Raw genomic sequence first — 17,879 nt, forward strand, 5'->3', positions numbered from 1 at the left:
TTTGGAGTCACATTTTGCCATAAAAGTTCGTCCTAGTTTTAAAGTCACATTTAGAATTTTCCATATTTGGTCATACAATTTTACCCCATTGGTCATCAAAATTACATCAAAATGTCATTATCTACATTAAAATAAACCAAAACAAAAATAAAAAACCAAAAAGTCAAAAAGGGACTCACCTTCAACTAACTCACTTAATTTATTACATACTCCACTATCTCACTTCATCAATTACACACTCCACCAATTCCTTAAAACACGTGCCATAACTAAATGTGACTCCAAATATGGGACTAAGGGAGTATTTGTTTAATGTCATTAGTCTAATTCACATCCATCTTATAATGTGAATAAACATGAAAATATACACCAAATGATTCCATCTCTAATCCACAATTAACGCCCTGTAATTTATGACTGCAAATAGATAAAACAACATGAAAATTACTACTACACTGTTGTTGAATTGTCACTTGATGATGCTGAAGGAGATGCCAAAGGATCTTCAGTTACCAGCACAATGGACGCCTTCCACTCGTCTATCTTAGCAGCTTTCTCCACATCTAAACTCGGAAGCTCACGTTGCTGCAGAATTTCAAAAATCTCTTTCACACTTTCTTCCCTTTCTTTGATCAATGTTATAACCTGCACTAGATTGGTGAGGCACGCTGCAAATATATCCGAGATGGTGATGAATATACCCTCTAATAGCTCGTCACCATCTTGGTATTCGCCATCTCCCATTCCTAACAAGATCGTTTGAGCAATCCTGTACATTGAGTTAGCAGCTATAACTCTAGCAAGCTAGTTTAGAGGGTTCTCCATTAGAAAATCTCTCGTTTGAGCCGTAAATTCTGTCACAATCTTTGCTGCCATGTTAGAAAGATTTCGCAGTGTTTCCTTCTGCGTTGTGCCTCTCACTCTCGCGTTCTTCAAATCCGTCTCATCCCATCTTTTGTACAATTCAACTCCATCCCAAACCACAACTCCTGCTTTTCTGATATTTTCTAACTCTCCCGTTATGTCTAGAGTTTCCTCAATGAGCTTCACAATGGACAAGCCCTTGCTAACACTAGCTAATAACTGTTTAGCCTTCTCGTCCGCAAAGTTGAGAAGAGCAACTGAAATGGCTGTCAAAGTCACAAAGGGCAGAGACCAACAATTCGGAGGTTCTTGAGATTGCAAGCTTGCATTCTAATCTTATTAATTTGCATGTCACTACCTACTTATTAATCTCATCCTATTACGTGTCCAAACTGAAGTCTCTACGTAACAAACATGACTCATCCTATTACGTGTCCAAACTACAAATTTCCTCACCATAATTAAAGCACTACAATTTTCTACATATATAACACACTTTCAATAAATTGAGGCATCTAAATTCTTCAATTAAATCCTAGTTACATAAATTTGAAGTTGAAGACCCATCTCATGGATACTACTACTAAGGTAAGTTACCGTTTTTTTTTGAGTAAATGCCAAAATTGGTACTGAACATATGATCATTTTACTTTTTTGTCTTAAACTTTATCTTTCGGATTTTTTGGTCCTGCACATATGGAAATTTGATAACTTTAGTCCTCCGTCAATAATTCCGTTAAAAACTAACGATTAACGATGACTTTGATCAAATTAAACTGTTAATTCTGATTTCTAATTCACTAATTAATCTCCTAATTATTTTAACAAATATATATTTAAAATCTGCAAATTCCTGCAATTATAGATCCCCCTCAACGACAAATCACCACAGTTATGCAACTCCATCTCCTGCAACAACTCACTTTCCTTAGCCAAGCAATTTAACATTTTAACCGGAAGGGATCACCTCCTACGTTATATTCTACATTTGCTAATACACCATTATAAAGTGGACATGTGGAACCCATAATTATGGTAGAATCTATTTTCAATACAACCTCTCCCATATTTCCTCCCTTTACCATTTTTAATCTAAATGTGTTAACTCTTTTTATAAATAATTGTATTAATTAATTAGCGTTTCTATATTTTTTAACACGAAGAGAATTATACTTATTACGATATCAGTTTACGAATTATGAATCTATTTAAACCTAATTAATTAGCCACACGATGTCTTTCTATAATCTAAGCAAATACACTTGTTTATACATGAATGTGTTCTTCTTTGCAAAGAAAATAATGTGAAAACTTATGATATATATATAGGTGTGTGATCAAATACTAACTAAGTTACGGTAATAACTAATAACTAATATCAATTTTGTATGTTAAAAACATCAACACAAAGACATAAATTTATCAAGCTTCTTATGTTGGTAAAATTATGTCTTTGTGTTGACATTTTAAATTTACATGTTGTATTGATATAATTATGTCTTTGTGTTGATAATTTTAACCTACAATATTGAAAGTTATTAGTTATTATTGTAAATTAGTTAGCACACTAACACAACCCTATATATATATAGGGGTGTATTCAAATTAATGTGTAAAAATCTGTTAAAAAGGAAAACTAATCTCATCCATTGATTAGGTGTGTTCTGATGGTTGATATGGAAGCCACGTGGAATTTAAAAATTAATAAAATAATCGAAAAGGGTAAAAATGGTAAAGCACAATTATACATGATTTTTATACATGATGTAGTTATATTTGTACATTATGTTCTATTAGTACATGATGTTAATGTATGAAAATTGTATTTTAATGTACAGGTCTCAAGCTTAAATGTACAACATACCCATGATAATGTAACAGGGTATGAATTCGTGGATGGAAGCTATACTATATAGCATCTACGAAATTCACAAATGCATACCCCGGCGGAAAGTGTTGTATGAAATACCAGTGATAATGCACGATATACCCATGATAATGTACAACATACCAATGATAATGTACCGGGGTATGAATTCGCGAATGGAAGCTATACTATATAGCATCTACGAAATTCACAAATCCATACCCCGTCGGAGAGTGATGTACGAAATACCAGTGATAATGTACGATATACCAATGATAATATACAATATACCCATGATAATGTACCAGGGTACGAATTCGCGGATGGAAGCTTTACTATATAGCATCTACAAATTCACAAATCCATACCCCATCGGAGAGTGATGTACGAAATACCAGTGATAATGCATGATATACCCATGATAATGTACGATATACCCATGATAATGTACGATATACCCATGATAATGCACCGGGGTATGAATTCACGGATGGAAGCTATACTATATAGCATCCACAAATTTATAAATTCATACCCCGTCGGAAAGTGATGTACGAAATACCAGTGATAATGTACGATATACCAATGATAATGTACAATATACCCATGATAATGTACCGTGGTACGAATTCGCGGATGGAAGCTTTACTATATATCATCTACAAATTCACAAATCCATACCCCGTCGGAGAGTGATGTACGAAATACCAGTGATAATGCATGATATACCCATGATAATGTACGATATACCAATGATAATGTACCGGTGTATGAATTCGCGAATGGAAGCTATACTATATAGCATCTACAAATTCACAAATCCATACCCCGTCGGAGAGTGATGTACGAAATACCAGTGATAATGCACGATATAACCATGATAATGTACGATATACCCATGATAATGTACCGGGGTATGAATTCACGGATGGAAGCTATACTATATAGCATCCACAAATTTATAAATTCATACCCCGTCGGAAAGTGATGTACGAAATACCAGTGATAATGTACGATATACCAATGATAATGTACAATATACCCATGATAATGTACCGTGGTACGAATTCGCGGATGGAAGCTTTACTATATATCATCTACAAATTCACAAATCCATACCCCGTTGGAGAGTGATGTACGAAATACCAGTGATAATGCATGATATACCCATGATAATGTACGATATACCAATGATAATGTACCGGTGTATGAATTCGCGAATGGAAGCTATACTATATAGCATCTACAAATTCACAAATCCATACCCCGTCGGAGAGTGATGTACGAAATACCAGTGATACTGCACGATATAACCATGATAATGTACGATATACCCATGATAATGTAGCATCGTATTACACATCGGGCCCAAAGTTAACATCATTCACCAAGGGTTTAGTAGTCCATGGGGCTAGGGTATAGTACCATCATATTAACATAACGTTCACTAACCGGTGGAAGTTAGATCCAGTCCCCTAGGGTTAACTCATCCATAGGGCTAGGGTATAGTATCCACAAAATTACCCTAGTGAATGTTGTGTTACTAAGTCGGTACTACACCCTAGCCTCATGGATTACTAAACCCTTGGAGAATGGATATAACTTTCGTCACTTAGTAAAAAATTTATAATCTACATTATATAGAAGGGGCATATACATTAAAACACATTAATGTACATTATTAACACATTAATGTACAAATTAAGTTAATGTACTAATCCATATAAATGATGTAACAGTAATATACCCAAATTGCTCTTTAATGTACGAAACTGGTATAATAATGTACGGCGATGCTTTTAATCAAAGCCATTGGATTAATAGATCCAAGGACTTATATTAGTCCTATGTTTTATACTAGGGGGTGATAAGGAGGGTAATGCACCCCTATATATATATATATATATATATATATATATAGGATTGTGATCAATTGAGATTATTTAGGCTAATTGAGAAATGAGATGCAATATCAGCCACTCATTTTTATTAAATGAGTGGTCCAGATTTTGCCACACAATAAATAATTTTAGATTAATTTAATATGAAAGGGTATAATGGTCATTTCGAGTTTTAATTTCACTCTCTCTGCAGCTTCGCAAATTTCTCCAAACCCAATCGATCCTTCTTCCTCCCCGCTGCAATTTATGCGCACGCTCCAAATCGCAGTTTATGCAGCTTTCGACATGACTCCAAATCACACACTCCAGCGCCTGATTTCTGCCTGGCAATCGCGGAAGAGCGGATCTACGCCACCGCCTCCGCCGGCGCGGCAAAGCGCGATGAGTTGGCTGCCGCGTTAGGGGAGATCGATTCGACGCCGTTTAAGGTCAGCTGCTTAAAAAGGCTGAGGTCGATTGGTGAATTGGAGGATGAGGTGAAGGAGGATCAAGAGGTTGGGCGGCGTTGAGGTGCTGGTGAGGATAATGGAGCAGGTTTTAGGGGAAAATTTGGATTTCGCGGTTTTTAGGGCTTGCGAAAAGGCGGTGGCAGTGCTGCGTCACATTCCGGTTTCTAACTACGATAAGCAGATTCTGCAGTTGCTGATGAGCTCCAATTGTATGAATTCGATGGCGATTGTGCTCCAGCGCAGTGGCACGGAGGTGTGCTTCCTCGAATCCCCTCAGGAATTCGTAAACTGCGATTGCGAAGAAGTAAACCGCCGTTTTCCAAATTAGAGATAGAGATAGGGAGTGGAGATGTAGAGTTTGTGGAATTGGAATTTTAAGGGAAAGGGGGGAAAGGGAGGAGAGGACGCGTGGCGTGGAAAGGAAGTGAGGTGTCTCTGTTTTATCAGCTGTTTTTGTTTTTTGGAGATCATACATCCTCAAACAGAAAATCTGTTCACTCGCGTCATCTCCAAGTTGAAGCGAATTTCATCCAAAAATGCCAAGAATCATAATTCTACACTGGTACTGGAGAATCTCCTTCCGCGATTTCCCCTCTCCGACCTCATCCATCTACAAAGAAGGAAGACTGTACAGCATGAACAAAGACGACAGGTACTGGAGAATCTCCTTCCGCGACGACAGAATCTCCTTCAGCGAGGAGGAAATCACTGCATCTCCCGCTTCCGGTCACAGATCCGGAGCGGCTGAGGAAGGAAATCGTCGGATTGCGGCAAATCCGGAGGGGTTGAGGAAGGAATCGTCGAATTGGCGTCGGATTCCGGCGAATCGCGGCCGGATCTAGGCTATCTGCTTGAGGCGTCTAACAACGAGCTAGGGAATCCGTCGTGGTCAGCGGGCTGAGATCGGAGCGCCTCTTCTTTGAGCCCGGCGCGACGAATTCCGCGCTGGCGGAGGCAGAATCAGGCAGCGCAGGTTGAGAATCAGAGCACGGCGGCGGCGTAGCGTTGGTGGTGGCGATGAATTCGAGGGATCCGTTCCTGGATTTTAGGGCTTCAATGGCGGAGATGGTGGAGGGTGGCAGGGAGAGGGATTGGGGTTTTTAGTGAAGATGAAGAACCTAATTAAAACACAAAATGACTATTATACCCTTTCATAATAAATTAATCTAAAAATATTTTTTATGTGGCAAAATCTGGACCACTCATTTAATAAAAATGAGTGGCTGATATTGCATCTCATTTCTCAATTAGTCTAAAAAATCTCAATTGATCATGGACCTATATATATATATATATTCTAAACAACTTAAAGCACATGAACTTTAGAGTGAAAAATAATCACATCAAAATTTTAACTTTTGAATATGCCATGCAATATTTGTTATTTTTATAGGAATCATTTATATCGGGGAATTTGTTTCAATAAAATATGAAAATTAAGTAAATAATAAAAGAAAAATTATTTTGAAACAATCACTAAAAACTTATATTGCCATTTTATGTTTTATAATAATCAAAATACTATATTATACGTCATCAGTATTTAGCATGTGTTTTATCATAACTATAAAATTATGGAGAATAAATCATTTGGCTTAAGTAGAAATCTTAATAATACATTCGTTCAGAATAAGTAGCAATGTGATATTATTAGTATTTTTTAAAAAATGAGATAACACAATTACTTTGATTAAAATAGTAGAAATAGAAACAAAGGAGAGAAAGTCACGGAAAGGCTAAAAAGATTATGTTAGAAATAGATTTTCTTTCCCTCAATATAAATCCACATGTCCACTTTAAAGTGATGTATTAACAAATGTAGTATATAGTGTTGGAGGTGATCCATTCCGCATTTTAACCCTTCTTCACTAACATTCATCAACGCTACTCTCCTCAAATTCTTGCACCCTTCCGCTAATATCGCCACCCCTCCATCGATAGCCTTCGACTCAACAACATCCCCCTTCCTAACGAACAACCCTTCTTCACCATTTTCCAACATCCCCGAACTCAGACGAACCTCAATCAATTTATTACTCAACAAAATACCAGAATTTCTAGCAGATTTAACACAAGCCGGAACTAAATTAACATCTTCTAAATTAGGAAAGCGAAAGCTTATTCTACCTGACTCCAAAAACTCCCAACCAATTAACTTAATCGACTTAACCAGCTTCCCGCACAGCACGCACCACCTCCTGCAAACCAATGAATTCGCAATGTGCTGCTTCCTTTCACGAATGTTACCCAACAGTAACACCTTCAGCAGCAGCTCATCCGAGAGAAAAGCGGTGCAGTCGGTGGCGGCAGGAAGATGGTTAGGGTTTGACGAATCGGAATTAGGAGATTTGTTAAAATAATTAGGAGATTAATTAGTGAATTAAAAATCAGAATTAAGAGTTTAATTTGGTCAAAATCGGGTTGACCGTTAGTTTTTAACGGAACTATGGACGGAGGACCAAAATGATCAAATTTCCATATGTGCAGAACCAAAAAATCCAAAAGATAAAGTTTATGACCAAAAAGGTAAAATGGTCATATGTTCAGGATCAATTTTGGTCTATACTCTTTTTTTTTTAATAAAAAAATTTACATTAGTGTGTGTGTAATTATGGTTTTGTACATGTTTAGGGTAATGAAGGAGTTAACGATGAGGGAGTGGTGGAGAGAAAAGTGGAGACCGTCGATTACCGGAAGCCGGCGGGAGAGGAGGAGCCACGGCCGGAGAAGGTGGCGGTGACTCATCTCGTTCACGACGACGACAACGGCGGAGCGGCCGCTAAAGTGGCTGAGAAACTGCCAGCTGTCAGTGAAGCCGTCGGTGACACAATTAGCAGGATGCATTAATTTAAATTAATTACTTATTGAATACTAGTTGCTATGCTAATTATATGAATGTCTTGTCTTTTGGTGTTTTAATGCTTGATTTTGGCCAAGGATCAAACTCCATTATTGTCGTGTAGTTGAGGCCTTGGGAGGTGAACTTCTGGCAGACGTTAAGCCCTCTCCCTTACCGGATGACTGCGTACCCTAATTTAACACCCCTCACAACGGACTGGATGTGGGGGGCCCTTAGGGTTGGGGATTCAACCTCTTATTGTATGAATGCTTATTTTTATACATCTAGGAATATCTAATTTTAGCATTTAGGAGTATTAGAAAATGAACACTTCAAAGACCTTTATTTGCATATTATAAATGAACATATACTTATATAATTTTAATCGACCGGAACTTAATTACCCTTTTATTATCAAAATATACATTAACTTGTAGGGTCTATGATGAAGAGAAAAATATGCAAATAAAACATCTATTTCTGATTAAGACAGGTGGGTAACTTTCTGGATTGGGTCGGGCCCAACATGCAACAATTATGAGTTGAGCCCATAATATCATAAGTGCAAAACAAAATATGGGCATGGGCCAGGGCCAATAAAGAAATTTCGAATTGGATATTTAAATTAGGGAAAATCCGAAAAATATTAGTCAAATTGGAAATAAAAATTCGCAATTTTAAAATGATTAATTATATTATAATTTTAATATTTTTTTATGGTCTTCTGGTAAAAATTTCGACATGCTATGAGTGTGAATTTATTGATGTGATGCATAATTATCCTAATTTGGGATTAAAAGATAATTAAGAAATACTCCATATCAAAATTATAATAGTAATTGATGTGGCGCATAATTTTCTTTAATTTGGGATTATAAGATAATCAATAAAAAGGTCAAAATTAATAGTTTATTAATTTATTATTAATTTATTATTATTTAAATAGTAGATAGATATAGGTTTAGAGATTAGTTTGGTTTTATTTGCCTATAAAAGCCAAACTACCGTACCAATGTTAGTCAGTTTTGGAAGTTTTTTATTTTGTTAATTGAAGTTCTTGAGAGTTCCTCTTGAATATTTCTCTATTTCGATTTCTCGTAGCAAAGTGTTCAAATTCAAAATAGCTTATCGTTCAGACTATCGCATTTGAACGTGGCGTCATATTCGATCAACTATGGTAACACGAAGAGCCCTAAATACCCAAAACAGAAGCAATGAAGATGAGCAACGAGAAAATATTTTTCATACGCGTTGCACGGTGAAGGATAAAGTTTGCAGCGTTATTATAGATGGAGGCAGCAGTAAAAATTTAGCTAGCAACACAATGGTCAAAAAACTAGGGTTGCAGCTCATCGAGCATCCCAAGCCATATAAGTTGCAATGGTTGAGTGAAGATAGTTCCACCAGGGTGAATTATCAGGTGAAGGTACCACTTAAAATGGGAAATTATGAGGATGAAATATTGTGTGACGTAGTACCAATGAAGGTCACTCACGTGTTACTTGGAAGGCCATGACAATTTGATCGTCGAGTTACCCATGATGGTTACACCAATAGGTACTCATTCGCCTATAATCGAATCAAGTTCATCCTTGCTCCTCTTAGCCCTCAACAAGTTCAAAAAAATTGACTTAAAGTGCAAAAGGAAGACGAACAAGTAGAAAAGGAGAAGGAAGTAGACCTGCCCACGGTTCATGAACCGGCGGTTTCGGTTTGGATCCGCCGGTTCCGGTTTTGGGAAATATGGAACCAGAACCGAACCCTGTTTCACGGTTCCAGTCACGGTTTCAGTTTTGGTTCCGATCCGCCGCCGGTTTCGGTTCCAAACCACCGGTTTTTGGGCGGTTCGTAGCGGTTTAGGTTCAGTTTCATGGTTTTTTCCTTATTATTTTTTTTGCCATGTAGTTTGAAATTATAAAATAAATTGGAACAAGGAAATGGATAGTTTAAATTTAATTAAGACGAGTAAGGTGAAATTCTTGTTAACACAAGAATGAGGTGGGTGTAAGTGAGGATAGAGGGGAGTATTTATAGATAAAAATAGGGGGAAATGAGATCAATTTTGAATTTAAAATCAACATTTACATAAAAAAAAAAAGAAAAGAAAAAAGAAATAGTGTTTTGTGCAATCAATTTTGAATAGTGCAACCATCACCCACCGCCAACCAAACAATTTTGAAGACTCAACTAATCAATTTTGAAGACTACCGATTCATTAATCAATGTTAATTAGAGTATTATGCTTTATTTAAAGTAATCAATTCTTCTAAGTTTTATTAGACAATGTTGATAAATATTTGTTAATAATGACCCATACTCCATAGACTCCATATGTAAAAAAGTGTGTTAATTAATAAAATTGGAAATTGTTTTATAAAGTTATTACCATAATAGAGAATAGTTTTAATATAAGGATTAACTATGTTTAATTTTATCATTGCATTTGTGGTTCGGAACCGTGAACCACAGTTAACTGGCGGTTCGGTCGCGGTTTCGGTTAAAAAAATTGGAACCTGAACCGAACCGCGATTCTAATATTCACGGTTTCGGTTCAGAAAATTTTTCGCGGTTTCGGTTCGGAACCGACCGGCGGTTACGGTTTTGGTGTTAACTGCCGGTTCGGTAAACCTTGGGGCAGCTCTAAAAGGATGTAGAGATGTGACAATTTTTCGTTGAATATTTAATTAATTATAACGTAGAATCTATTAATTATTAATACGAGTGTATTAATATATCCATCTCTCTCTCAATCTGCCGCTCTATGCTCCTCTTAGTCTATCTCAATTCCAAATAATTTCTTGGATAGGTATTAATCCAAATTAATATCCTATAAGTTTAAACTCGTCAGGATCACCTAAAAAGGTTGCGAATAATAAAAATTTGGAGTACACGACTAAATGGTATATACAAACAGTGGAGAAGCCACGTTGATTTGAGAAGTAGTCTTGTAACCCAGATGTCGCAAGTTTGAATTTCTGCGGCAACATATTTCTCTTTTTCTCTATATGCTAGTAGTTTTTATCTCTTTTCTTTATACTTATGCAATATAATACAATACTCTCTACTTTTTTATTTTTTATAACATACTTTCTATTTGTTCCTTTTATACGCTACTAATTATGTTAATCTTAAATCTTTATTACTCTATATTTGAAAATTCATTTTCATTTATACTATTTCTATATAAAAGTTGAACTATATAACTATTAACAGTGATTTGGATCCCTTGTCAAAAAAATTCTATGCTTCGCCTTTGCACACAGACATATTCATTCGGTTATATAGATGTAGAGTTTTAGACTGTAGAGTAACATCATTTCTTCTTAAAATTTGATAACTAACATGTGAAGTAGCATCAGGAAAAGAACGTTTTTTAATAATTAAAGGTAGGATACAAAAATTAAAAAGAAAGAGTAGTAAAGAAAAAAAAGAGCTAGACCACATTAGCCATGGTCAAATATGTCCCAAAATGGAGGAATTATTAACTGGAACCAACCCCATATTATTGAATAAAATGAAATAATGGATGAGTGTCTTTAATTATGTGATTTTTGTTAGCTGAATCTTAATTCCAATTATAGTCCGATCTTTCTCCACCTCTAATCTAATTCCACCTAATTAACTATTTGTCCTGTGATTAGTATCATTTACTATCCCGTACTTTCCAAATAGAAAATTTTATTTTATTGGCGTCTAAGAATTAAAACTTTCTATTTTTAAAAATATTTGTTCTTTCTAATGAAGTACGACTCTTTTTCCGCTAATAATATTTCAATTATATTTTCTTTCATCTTTTTTTTACTTTTTTTGCTAACAATATTTCAATCATATTTTCTTTCATCTTCTTTTTACTTTACCAATTAAGTAGTAATATATATTACAATTCACGTTATTTTAAAAGTTTCTAATTTTAAAAGATAAAAGTAGTACCATTTTATTTTGTTGTCATAAATTATGATGACAAACACTCAATGTACAAATCAGTTACATAAAATTAACAGTCGAGACTCATCTCATGAATATTTCTAAGGTAAGTGTGTGTCTTTTTTTTTTCTTTTCAATTTAACTTTTATACTACAAATAATGTGTTTGTGTGTGTGATTTTGGTTTTGCTCATGTTTAGGGTAATGAAAGAGTAAAGTGGTGGAGAGAAAAGCGGAGACGGTCGATTACCGGAAGCCGGCAGGAGATAAGGAGGAGCCACGCCCGGAGAAGGTGGCGGTGACTCATCTCGTTCATGATGAAAACTCCGGCAACAGCGGAGCAGCCGCTAAAGTGGCTGAGAAACTGCCTGCTGTCAGTGAATCTGTGGGTACACTATTAGCAGGATGCATAAATATTTTAAATTTTTAAATAAAATTATTTTTATTAATAAATTTGTACATCTTAAGGGTGTCTTCACTTTAGAAGAATTCTAATTCTAACATTTTCAAGAAATGAAAATTTTCAAAGAATTGAAGGAGAATTAGGCACATATATAATTCAAATTTCCATTGACTTGCTCAATGTACAAGATTTGATTTCAAATATGACCCAAATCTATACATATATAAAAGCCGAGTTTTATAACAAAATGTAAATATTTAGAAATTATGGGGTGAATTTTAAATTTGTATTCTTATAAAAAACTGAAATCATACTGAATATGATTTGTAACGGATCATTTATTAATTTTATATTTATAGTATATAAATGGATTGGTTTTTTCATGAGAAGAACGTGTTCTAAATATGATTATAACGGATTATTAAATTGATTGTTACTTATAGGCATACTATATAAATTTATTGGGTTATAAATGCGGGTTGTACTGTAGTTATGTGTTTTTTTATTCTTGTTTTAAGTTAGAATTTGAAATGAAATCATGTTTTAAAATCGATGCCTTTTAATCTTATTCAAAGAGCTTTTAAAAGTGCATTAATTTAAATTCAAATTTAATTTAAAAATTAAAGTTAAAATACATAAATTTTGGTCTATAAATACCGACATTCACGACGTGAGAAAGCAATCTCCAAAATAGGAATTTATTTGCAAAAGAAGAAAGAAATGGGGAAAAGAAGTAGCTGCGATATTAACAAGTCGGATTATTGGCAGTTAGGACGCGATCTTTGGAGAGGAGGAGGATAAGGGCGGTAAATGATGAGTGAGTGGGGCTAAAAAAATGAAGATGCTAATGTCGACAACGAGCTCTCATTTGGTAGCTTCTTATCCGATCCACTTTTTCATAGGCTATCTCTTTTCACTACTGGATTTTCTTCCACAATTTTTTTTTCAATGTTGAATTCACATTCCTTAAGATCTCCAATCTATCAATACTACATCGTTCATCAAAGCGAAATACATATACAATATATTTTAATTTTTAATCATATATTATGATATTATTTCTTAGTTTATTTATAATATATCAAAATAATAGAATGAAAATATTTATGTCGCCCGTAGGGCGAGGGTTAATACTAGTAATCTAAATGCTGACTTTAACCTAATAGAGTTATGGATTATCAAATTTAACCTCAAATAATAAGTGAGAGAGAAGGTAATGAGGTGGAAAGGTGGGGCAAATATGTCCTCAGGTACTCTTTCAGAATATTCCCTTATATAATTTTGTATTTTGGATGAACAATTGTACGGTTATATCACTGCGTGGAGGTGGAGAGTGTATAGGTAGGAGATGTCATTGGTGATTCTTCTCGGTCATATATACGTCGTTCTTTAATATTGTGTACTTGCTCTCCCATGCAAACAAACAATTGTATATTTTAAATAGTACTTTAATTTGATTTTGTTATGATTTCACTTTTTTTCAACGGCATATTGATTGTAGATGTGTAGAATTTAATGAGGTGAAGAATACATTCACATATAGAAGATGGGTCTATTTATGAACAAGGTTATAAAAATTTATTTCTGCATAAATTAAGTCTTTTCTGTTTTCTAATACTAGGATACAGTGATGTTCATTAAAAAAAAAGCAAACAACAATTGTGACGGTGTTACCTAAGATAAAATATAAATAAATAGAGTGAGAAAAAATTATTAATTTTATTCAGGTATAAATTTCTGTATTTATTTCATATGTTTTTACGAAACTCAAATAAATTTTATTCATACTTTTTTCTTTATATTTTATAATGGTCTTTGAACTATAGTTCTAAAGTCATTCCTTTTTATATATCTTGGTCGACTTGTAATTCCAAACGTTTGAGGAAGTAATTCTTTTAATATCCTTGCACAAAAAGAAGCATATCATTCTTATCTTATGTAGCAAGGTTATGCATAAAGTAATTCGAAACGTGTGCTTGTACAATAAAGTCACAAATAAGTCATGCATAAAGTAATTCGAAACGTGAGATTACAATTCTTGATATACTAGTAAACAATAAGTTTCATGTGGTGACACTATATAAATAGACCATCTATTAATGAACTAATACATCGAAAAATGTTAGTATTCTTTAACTTGAGAATACTTAATCGAAATGAAATTGATCCGCTTGATGCAAAATCTATATTTCACAGTAAGCACAAGGAAGAAAACAATATCGATCCCGATGACGGGAATTCAAAGCTATGCGGTGCTTGCAATGTGCCTATCTTCTCGACCCCGTTCAAAGCAACAGAGTCGGGAAGTGGTTACCTGCACGACCAGTGCAGTAATCTGCCTATCGATTCAGATTGCAGCGATTTGCACCCTTCCTTGGAACCCCTCGAGAAGCAGCCTAATCTCGAAAAAAGCAATTGCTCCCACTGCAAGGCCGTTTGCGGGGACGTCCTGTACCGTTGTCGCGGCCCAGGGTGCGGTTTCCAACTCAACGTGACGTGCGCTTGGACGGTCAAGATCATGCACCGGAGCCACGACCACAGGTTGACGGTCTTCCGCTGCTCAGCAGCGGATGCTTCCTTTGCCTGCTGTGCGTGTGGGACCGGGCATAGGCCGGGCCTGTTGTGGGTCCCGTCTATGCCTTTGGTTTACGTGTGCGGCCCATGTGGTTTCTGGTTGCATCCGCACTGCGCTGCACTGCCAAATGTAATAGAGCATCAGAGCCACAAGCACCCACTTCTTCTGAACTATGGGATCAGATCGTCCACGTGTCAGTGTGCGATTTGTGGAGAGGAGGTCTCGAGTTGGGGGGTTTATTCGTGCACTATGTGTCGTTACTATGTCCATATCATGTGTGCCGTCACAGAAAGGCAGAGCTTCGAATCAGGTGAATTCATGTTTGGCTTTAGATTGACTTGTCTTTCTACCCTAAATAGTGAACTTCAAAATTAATTTTTCAAAAAAAAAACACATTTTTGCACTTGTTAAATTTTCAAATTAAGAAATAGTAGTATTATCTAAAAAGTGAAAGAAATATCAAAACTATTTGAAGTTAGTTGTGGTCACCTAACAAGATATTTAATTTTAGACATCATTTCTTTCTCCTTCATGTCACATTGGTACTTTCCTATTTTTGTACCAACTACTCGTAATTTTTTGTTAGGGAGACACATCAAAGAGAAAGAAATACTCCCTCCGTCTCATTAAATATGCAATATTTGCTTTTCGGCATAGGATTTTATGTAGTGTTGTTTTGTGAGTTAATGAAAAGAAAGTAAAGTAAGAGAGAAGAAAAAGTAGAGAGAGTATTGTTTCTATTTCTGGAAACGTTTCATTTTTAGTAGGACAAACCAAAAAGGAAAATGTTTCATTTTTAATGGGACAAAGGGAGTACTAAAACAACTTGAATTCTCATTAGTTAGGCATTAAAATAGAAAATTGACTATAATTAAATATATGGAAATTAACAAGGTCTTATTTTAATTTCCAGTTGATATTTTTGAACTACAGTTTTGCTTGGAGAAGCTTTTGGAGATGGTCGAATTCCAGGCTTAGTTCATTTTCCGGTTCCCGATGAATACACAAGTATTGTCCGACACATAACCAAAAATACCCCCACCACAAGTGATGTTAAACTTCAGCACAGACATCCACTAACCCTGCACCATGACTATCCCATCTACAAAGAAGCCGATGACGAAGTTGATCGGCCCCCAACCTGCAACGCGTGCGTCCAATTTATCTCACCTCCATTCTACTCGTGCTCTTGGTGCCCGAAACTCTTCCTCCACGACAGCTGCGCGCGTCTCCCTTCGGTGCTGCGCCAGAACCCCATCGCCATTCCGCTCGATCTCATCGACTTAAAGACTATCGAATCAACCACGTGTTGTAACCGCAACACAAATGCATTCACCTTTCGCCGCCACAGCACCAACATGGACGTCATGTGCGCCCTGATGCCGACCTCAATCACGCACGCCGCGCACGCTAAGACACACGTGCTCCGCTCCTCCGCATCCGGCGATCTGGAAGCGTGTCGCTGCTGCGGCGGACTCCTGAGCGGCGTCTCCTACAAATGCGGGACGTGCCGCAATTTCAGCATTCACGGCACGTGCGCACGGCTGCCCGCCACAGTCCGCCACGTGTGCGACCCGCATCCTCTGAAGCTCGTCACGGCCCCACCTCCTCGCAGACAGCCGCAGACAAATACCATCTACTGCGACGCCTGCGAGAGGGGCCTTGACGACGCGCGGTGGCACTATGGGTGCGCGGAGTGCAAGCAGGCGTTCCACGTGGAATGCGTGCCGTGCTTGGATAAGCTATCTTTGGTCAAGTACGAGATGGTAGAGGTGTCTGAGAGATGTCATGAATGCCCTCTCACTCTCGTCCGCGTGCACATGGTCTGTGGCCGTCAGTGTGGGGTATGTAGGAAAGGGTACCTTGGGCATCGTGATAGTACGGCGTTCGCGTGCTTCAAATGCTATTTTAGCATCCATGTTAGTTGTGCCTTTACTTGGAAAATAGAAGCTATTATTTCAAGGATAAACTGCCTCTAAAATCATCAGCTTTCACAAAAGGCTGGTATTTCCCGTGAACTTTAAAAGTTGCACGAAAAATCGCAAACTTTGCTCCCGTGTGCAAATTTTTCGAGTCGGGTATTCCGGCTATGTAGAGTGGTGACGTGTGTAATTGTCTGACGTGGATAATGATGTGGACGCTGATGTGTGCAATGACATGGAATTTAAATTTTATAAATTTGAAATCATATTTTAAATAGCAAAATCCCCAAACTCTTCCCGATAACAAAAAATTGATTCTGCCAAATAGGGTTTCTTACGGTTTCTTCTTCACATAGCGCCGACGTGAGCTCTTCCCCGACAACGACAACGACGGCGACGGCGGATGGCGTCGGCGACTCCGGAAGTTCTGCATTCCGTAACCTCTGCTGCTCAATTTTTTGTTGATTTTGTGTAGGAAGAATTTTGGTTTCATTAAATTATGTTATTTGTCCCAATCCTTAATGATTTTTGCTGTTCGATGTAGCAGTGCTCAATGGTGATTTTGGGATGGTGATGTTCTCTTGCGGTGGTGATTTTCCCGCAGTACCCTTATTTCAATGAGAATTGTAGGCCACGTCTAAGGTTAGACACATAAGGGTATAATAATCATTAAATATAATAAATTTAGTTGTGAGTGTTGTAGTGGTTTTACAAAATAGCCCTTTTATAGAAAATTTTTGTTTTCGATTCTTTTATGCATTTATTAACCAATCTATATTGAATTACTACAAGTCTTTATTCATTTTATTCTTTTTTAGTTTTTTGCCGGAGAATCAAACAAAATTTTTCTCCACTATATATTCTCACATTTATTGACCAACGATCTGCAAAATTCCCACCTTTGATTCCTTTTCTCCTTTCTGCTAAATTTCAATACATCTAATTCTATACTATCTCAATCAAATAAAGTTAATATCTAATTCACTATACAGACTCAAATAAAATAAATTTTAAAAATATATTCTATTTATTAAAATCAGTCAAAGAGAAATTAAAAAATAATAACTTGATGAAAGGAATTAGTAGAACTCTATTTTAATGTTAATGTCTATAATTGGTTAGAATCCAGTAATTAG

General features: G+C 36.2%; 1 protein-coding gene across 1 annotated transcript; it reads left to right on the forward strand.

Moving 5' to 3' along the window:
- Nucleotides 1–14,365: 14,365 nt before the first annotated feature.
- On the forward strand, nt 14,366–17,026 carry LOC125199766. Its single transcript, XM_048097670.1, has 2 exons — nt 14,366–15,131; nt 15,755–17,026. The coding sequence occupies exons 1-2, from the start codon at nt 14,366–14,368 to the stop codon at nt 16,798–16,800; spliced, it is 1,812 nt and encodes a 603-aa protein (XP_047953627.1). The 3' UTR covers nt 16,801–17,026.
- The last annotated feature ends 853 nt before the right edge of the window (nt 17,027–17,879 follow it).

The sequence above is a fragment of the Salvia hispanica genome, chromosome 1 (assembly GCF_023119035.1).
Source record: "Salvia hispanica cultivar TCC Black 2014 chromosome 1, UniMelb_Shisp_WGS_1.0, whole genome shotgun sequence".
Lineage (NCBI taxonomy): Eukaryota > Viridiplantae > Streptophyta > Magnoliopsida > Lamiales > Lamiaceae > Salvia > Salvia hispanica.

What these genes read in the sequence shown, in the direction of transcription:
- LOC125199766 (XM_048097670.1), top strand. Translation starts at nt 14,366, where the DNA reads ATGTTAGTATTCTTTAACTTGAGAATACTTAATCGAAATGAAATTGAT. An exon ending in AAGGCAGAGCTTCGAATCAG is followed by an intron (nt 15,132 to 15,754) that starts GTGAATTCATGT and finishes TTTGAACTACAG; the next exon opens with TTTTGCTTGGAGAAGCTTTT.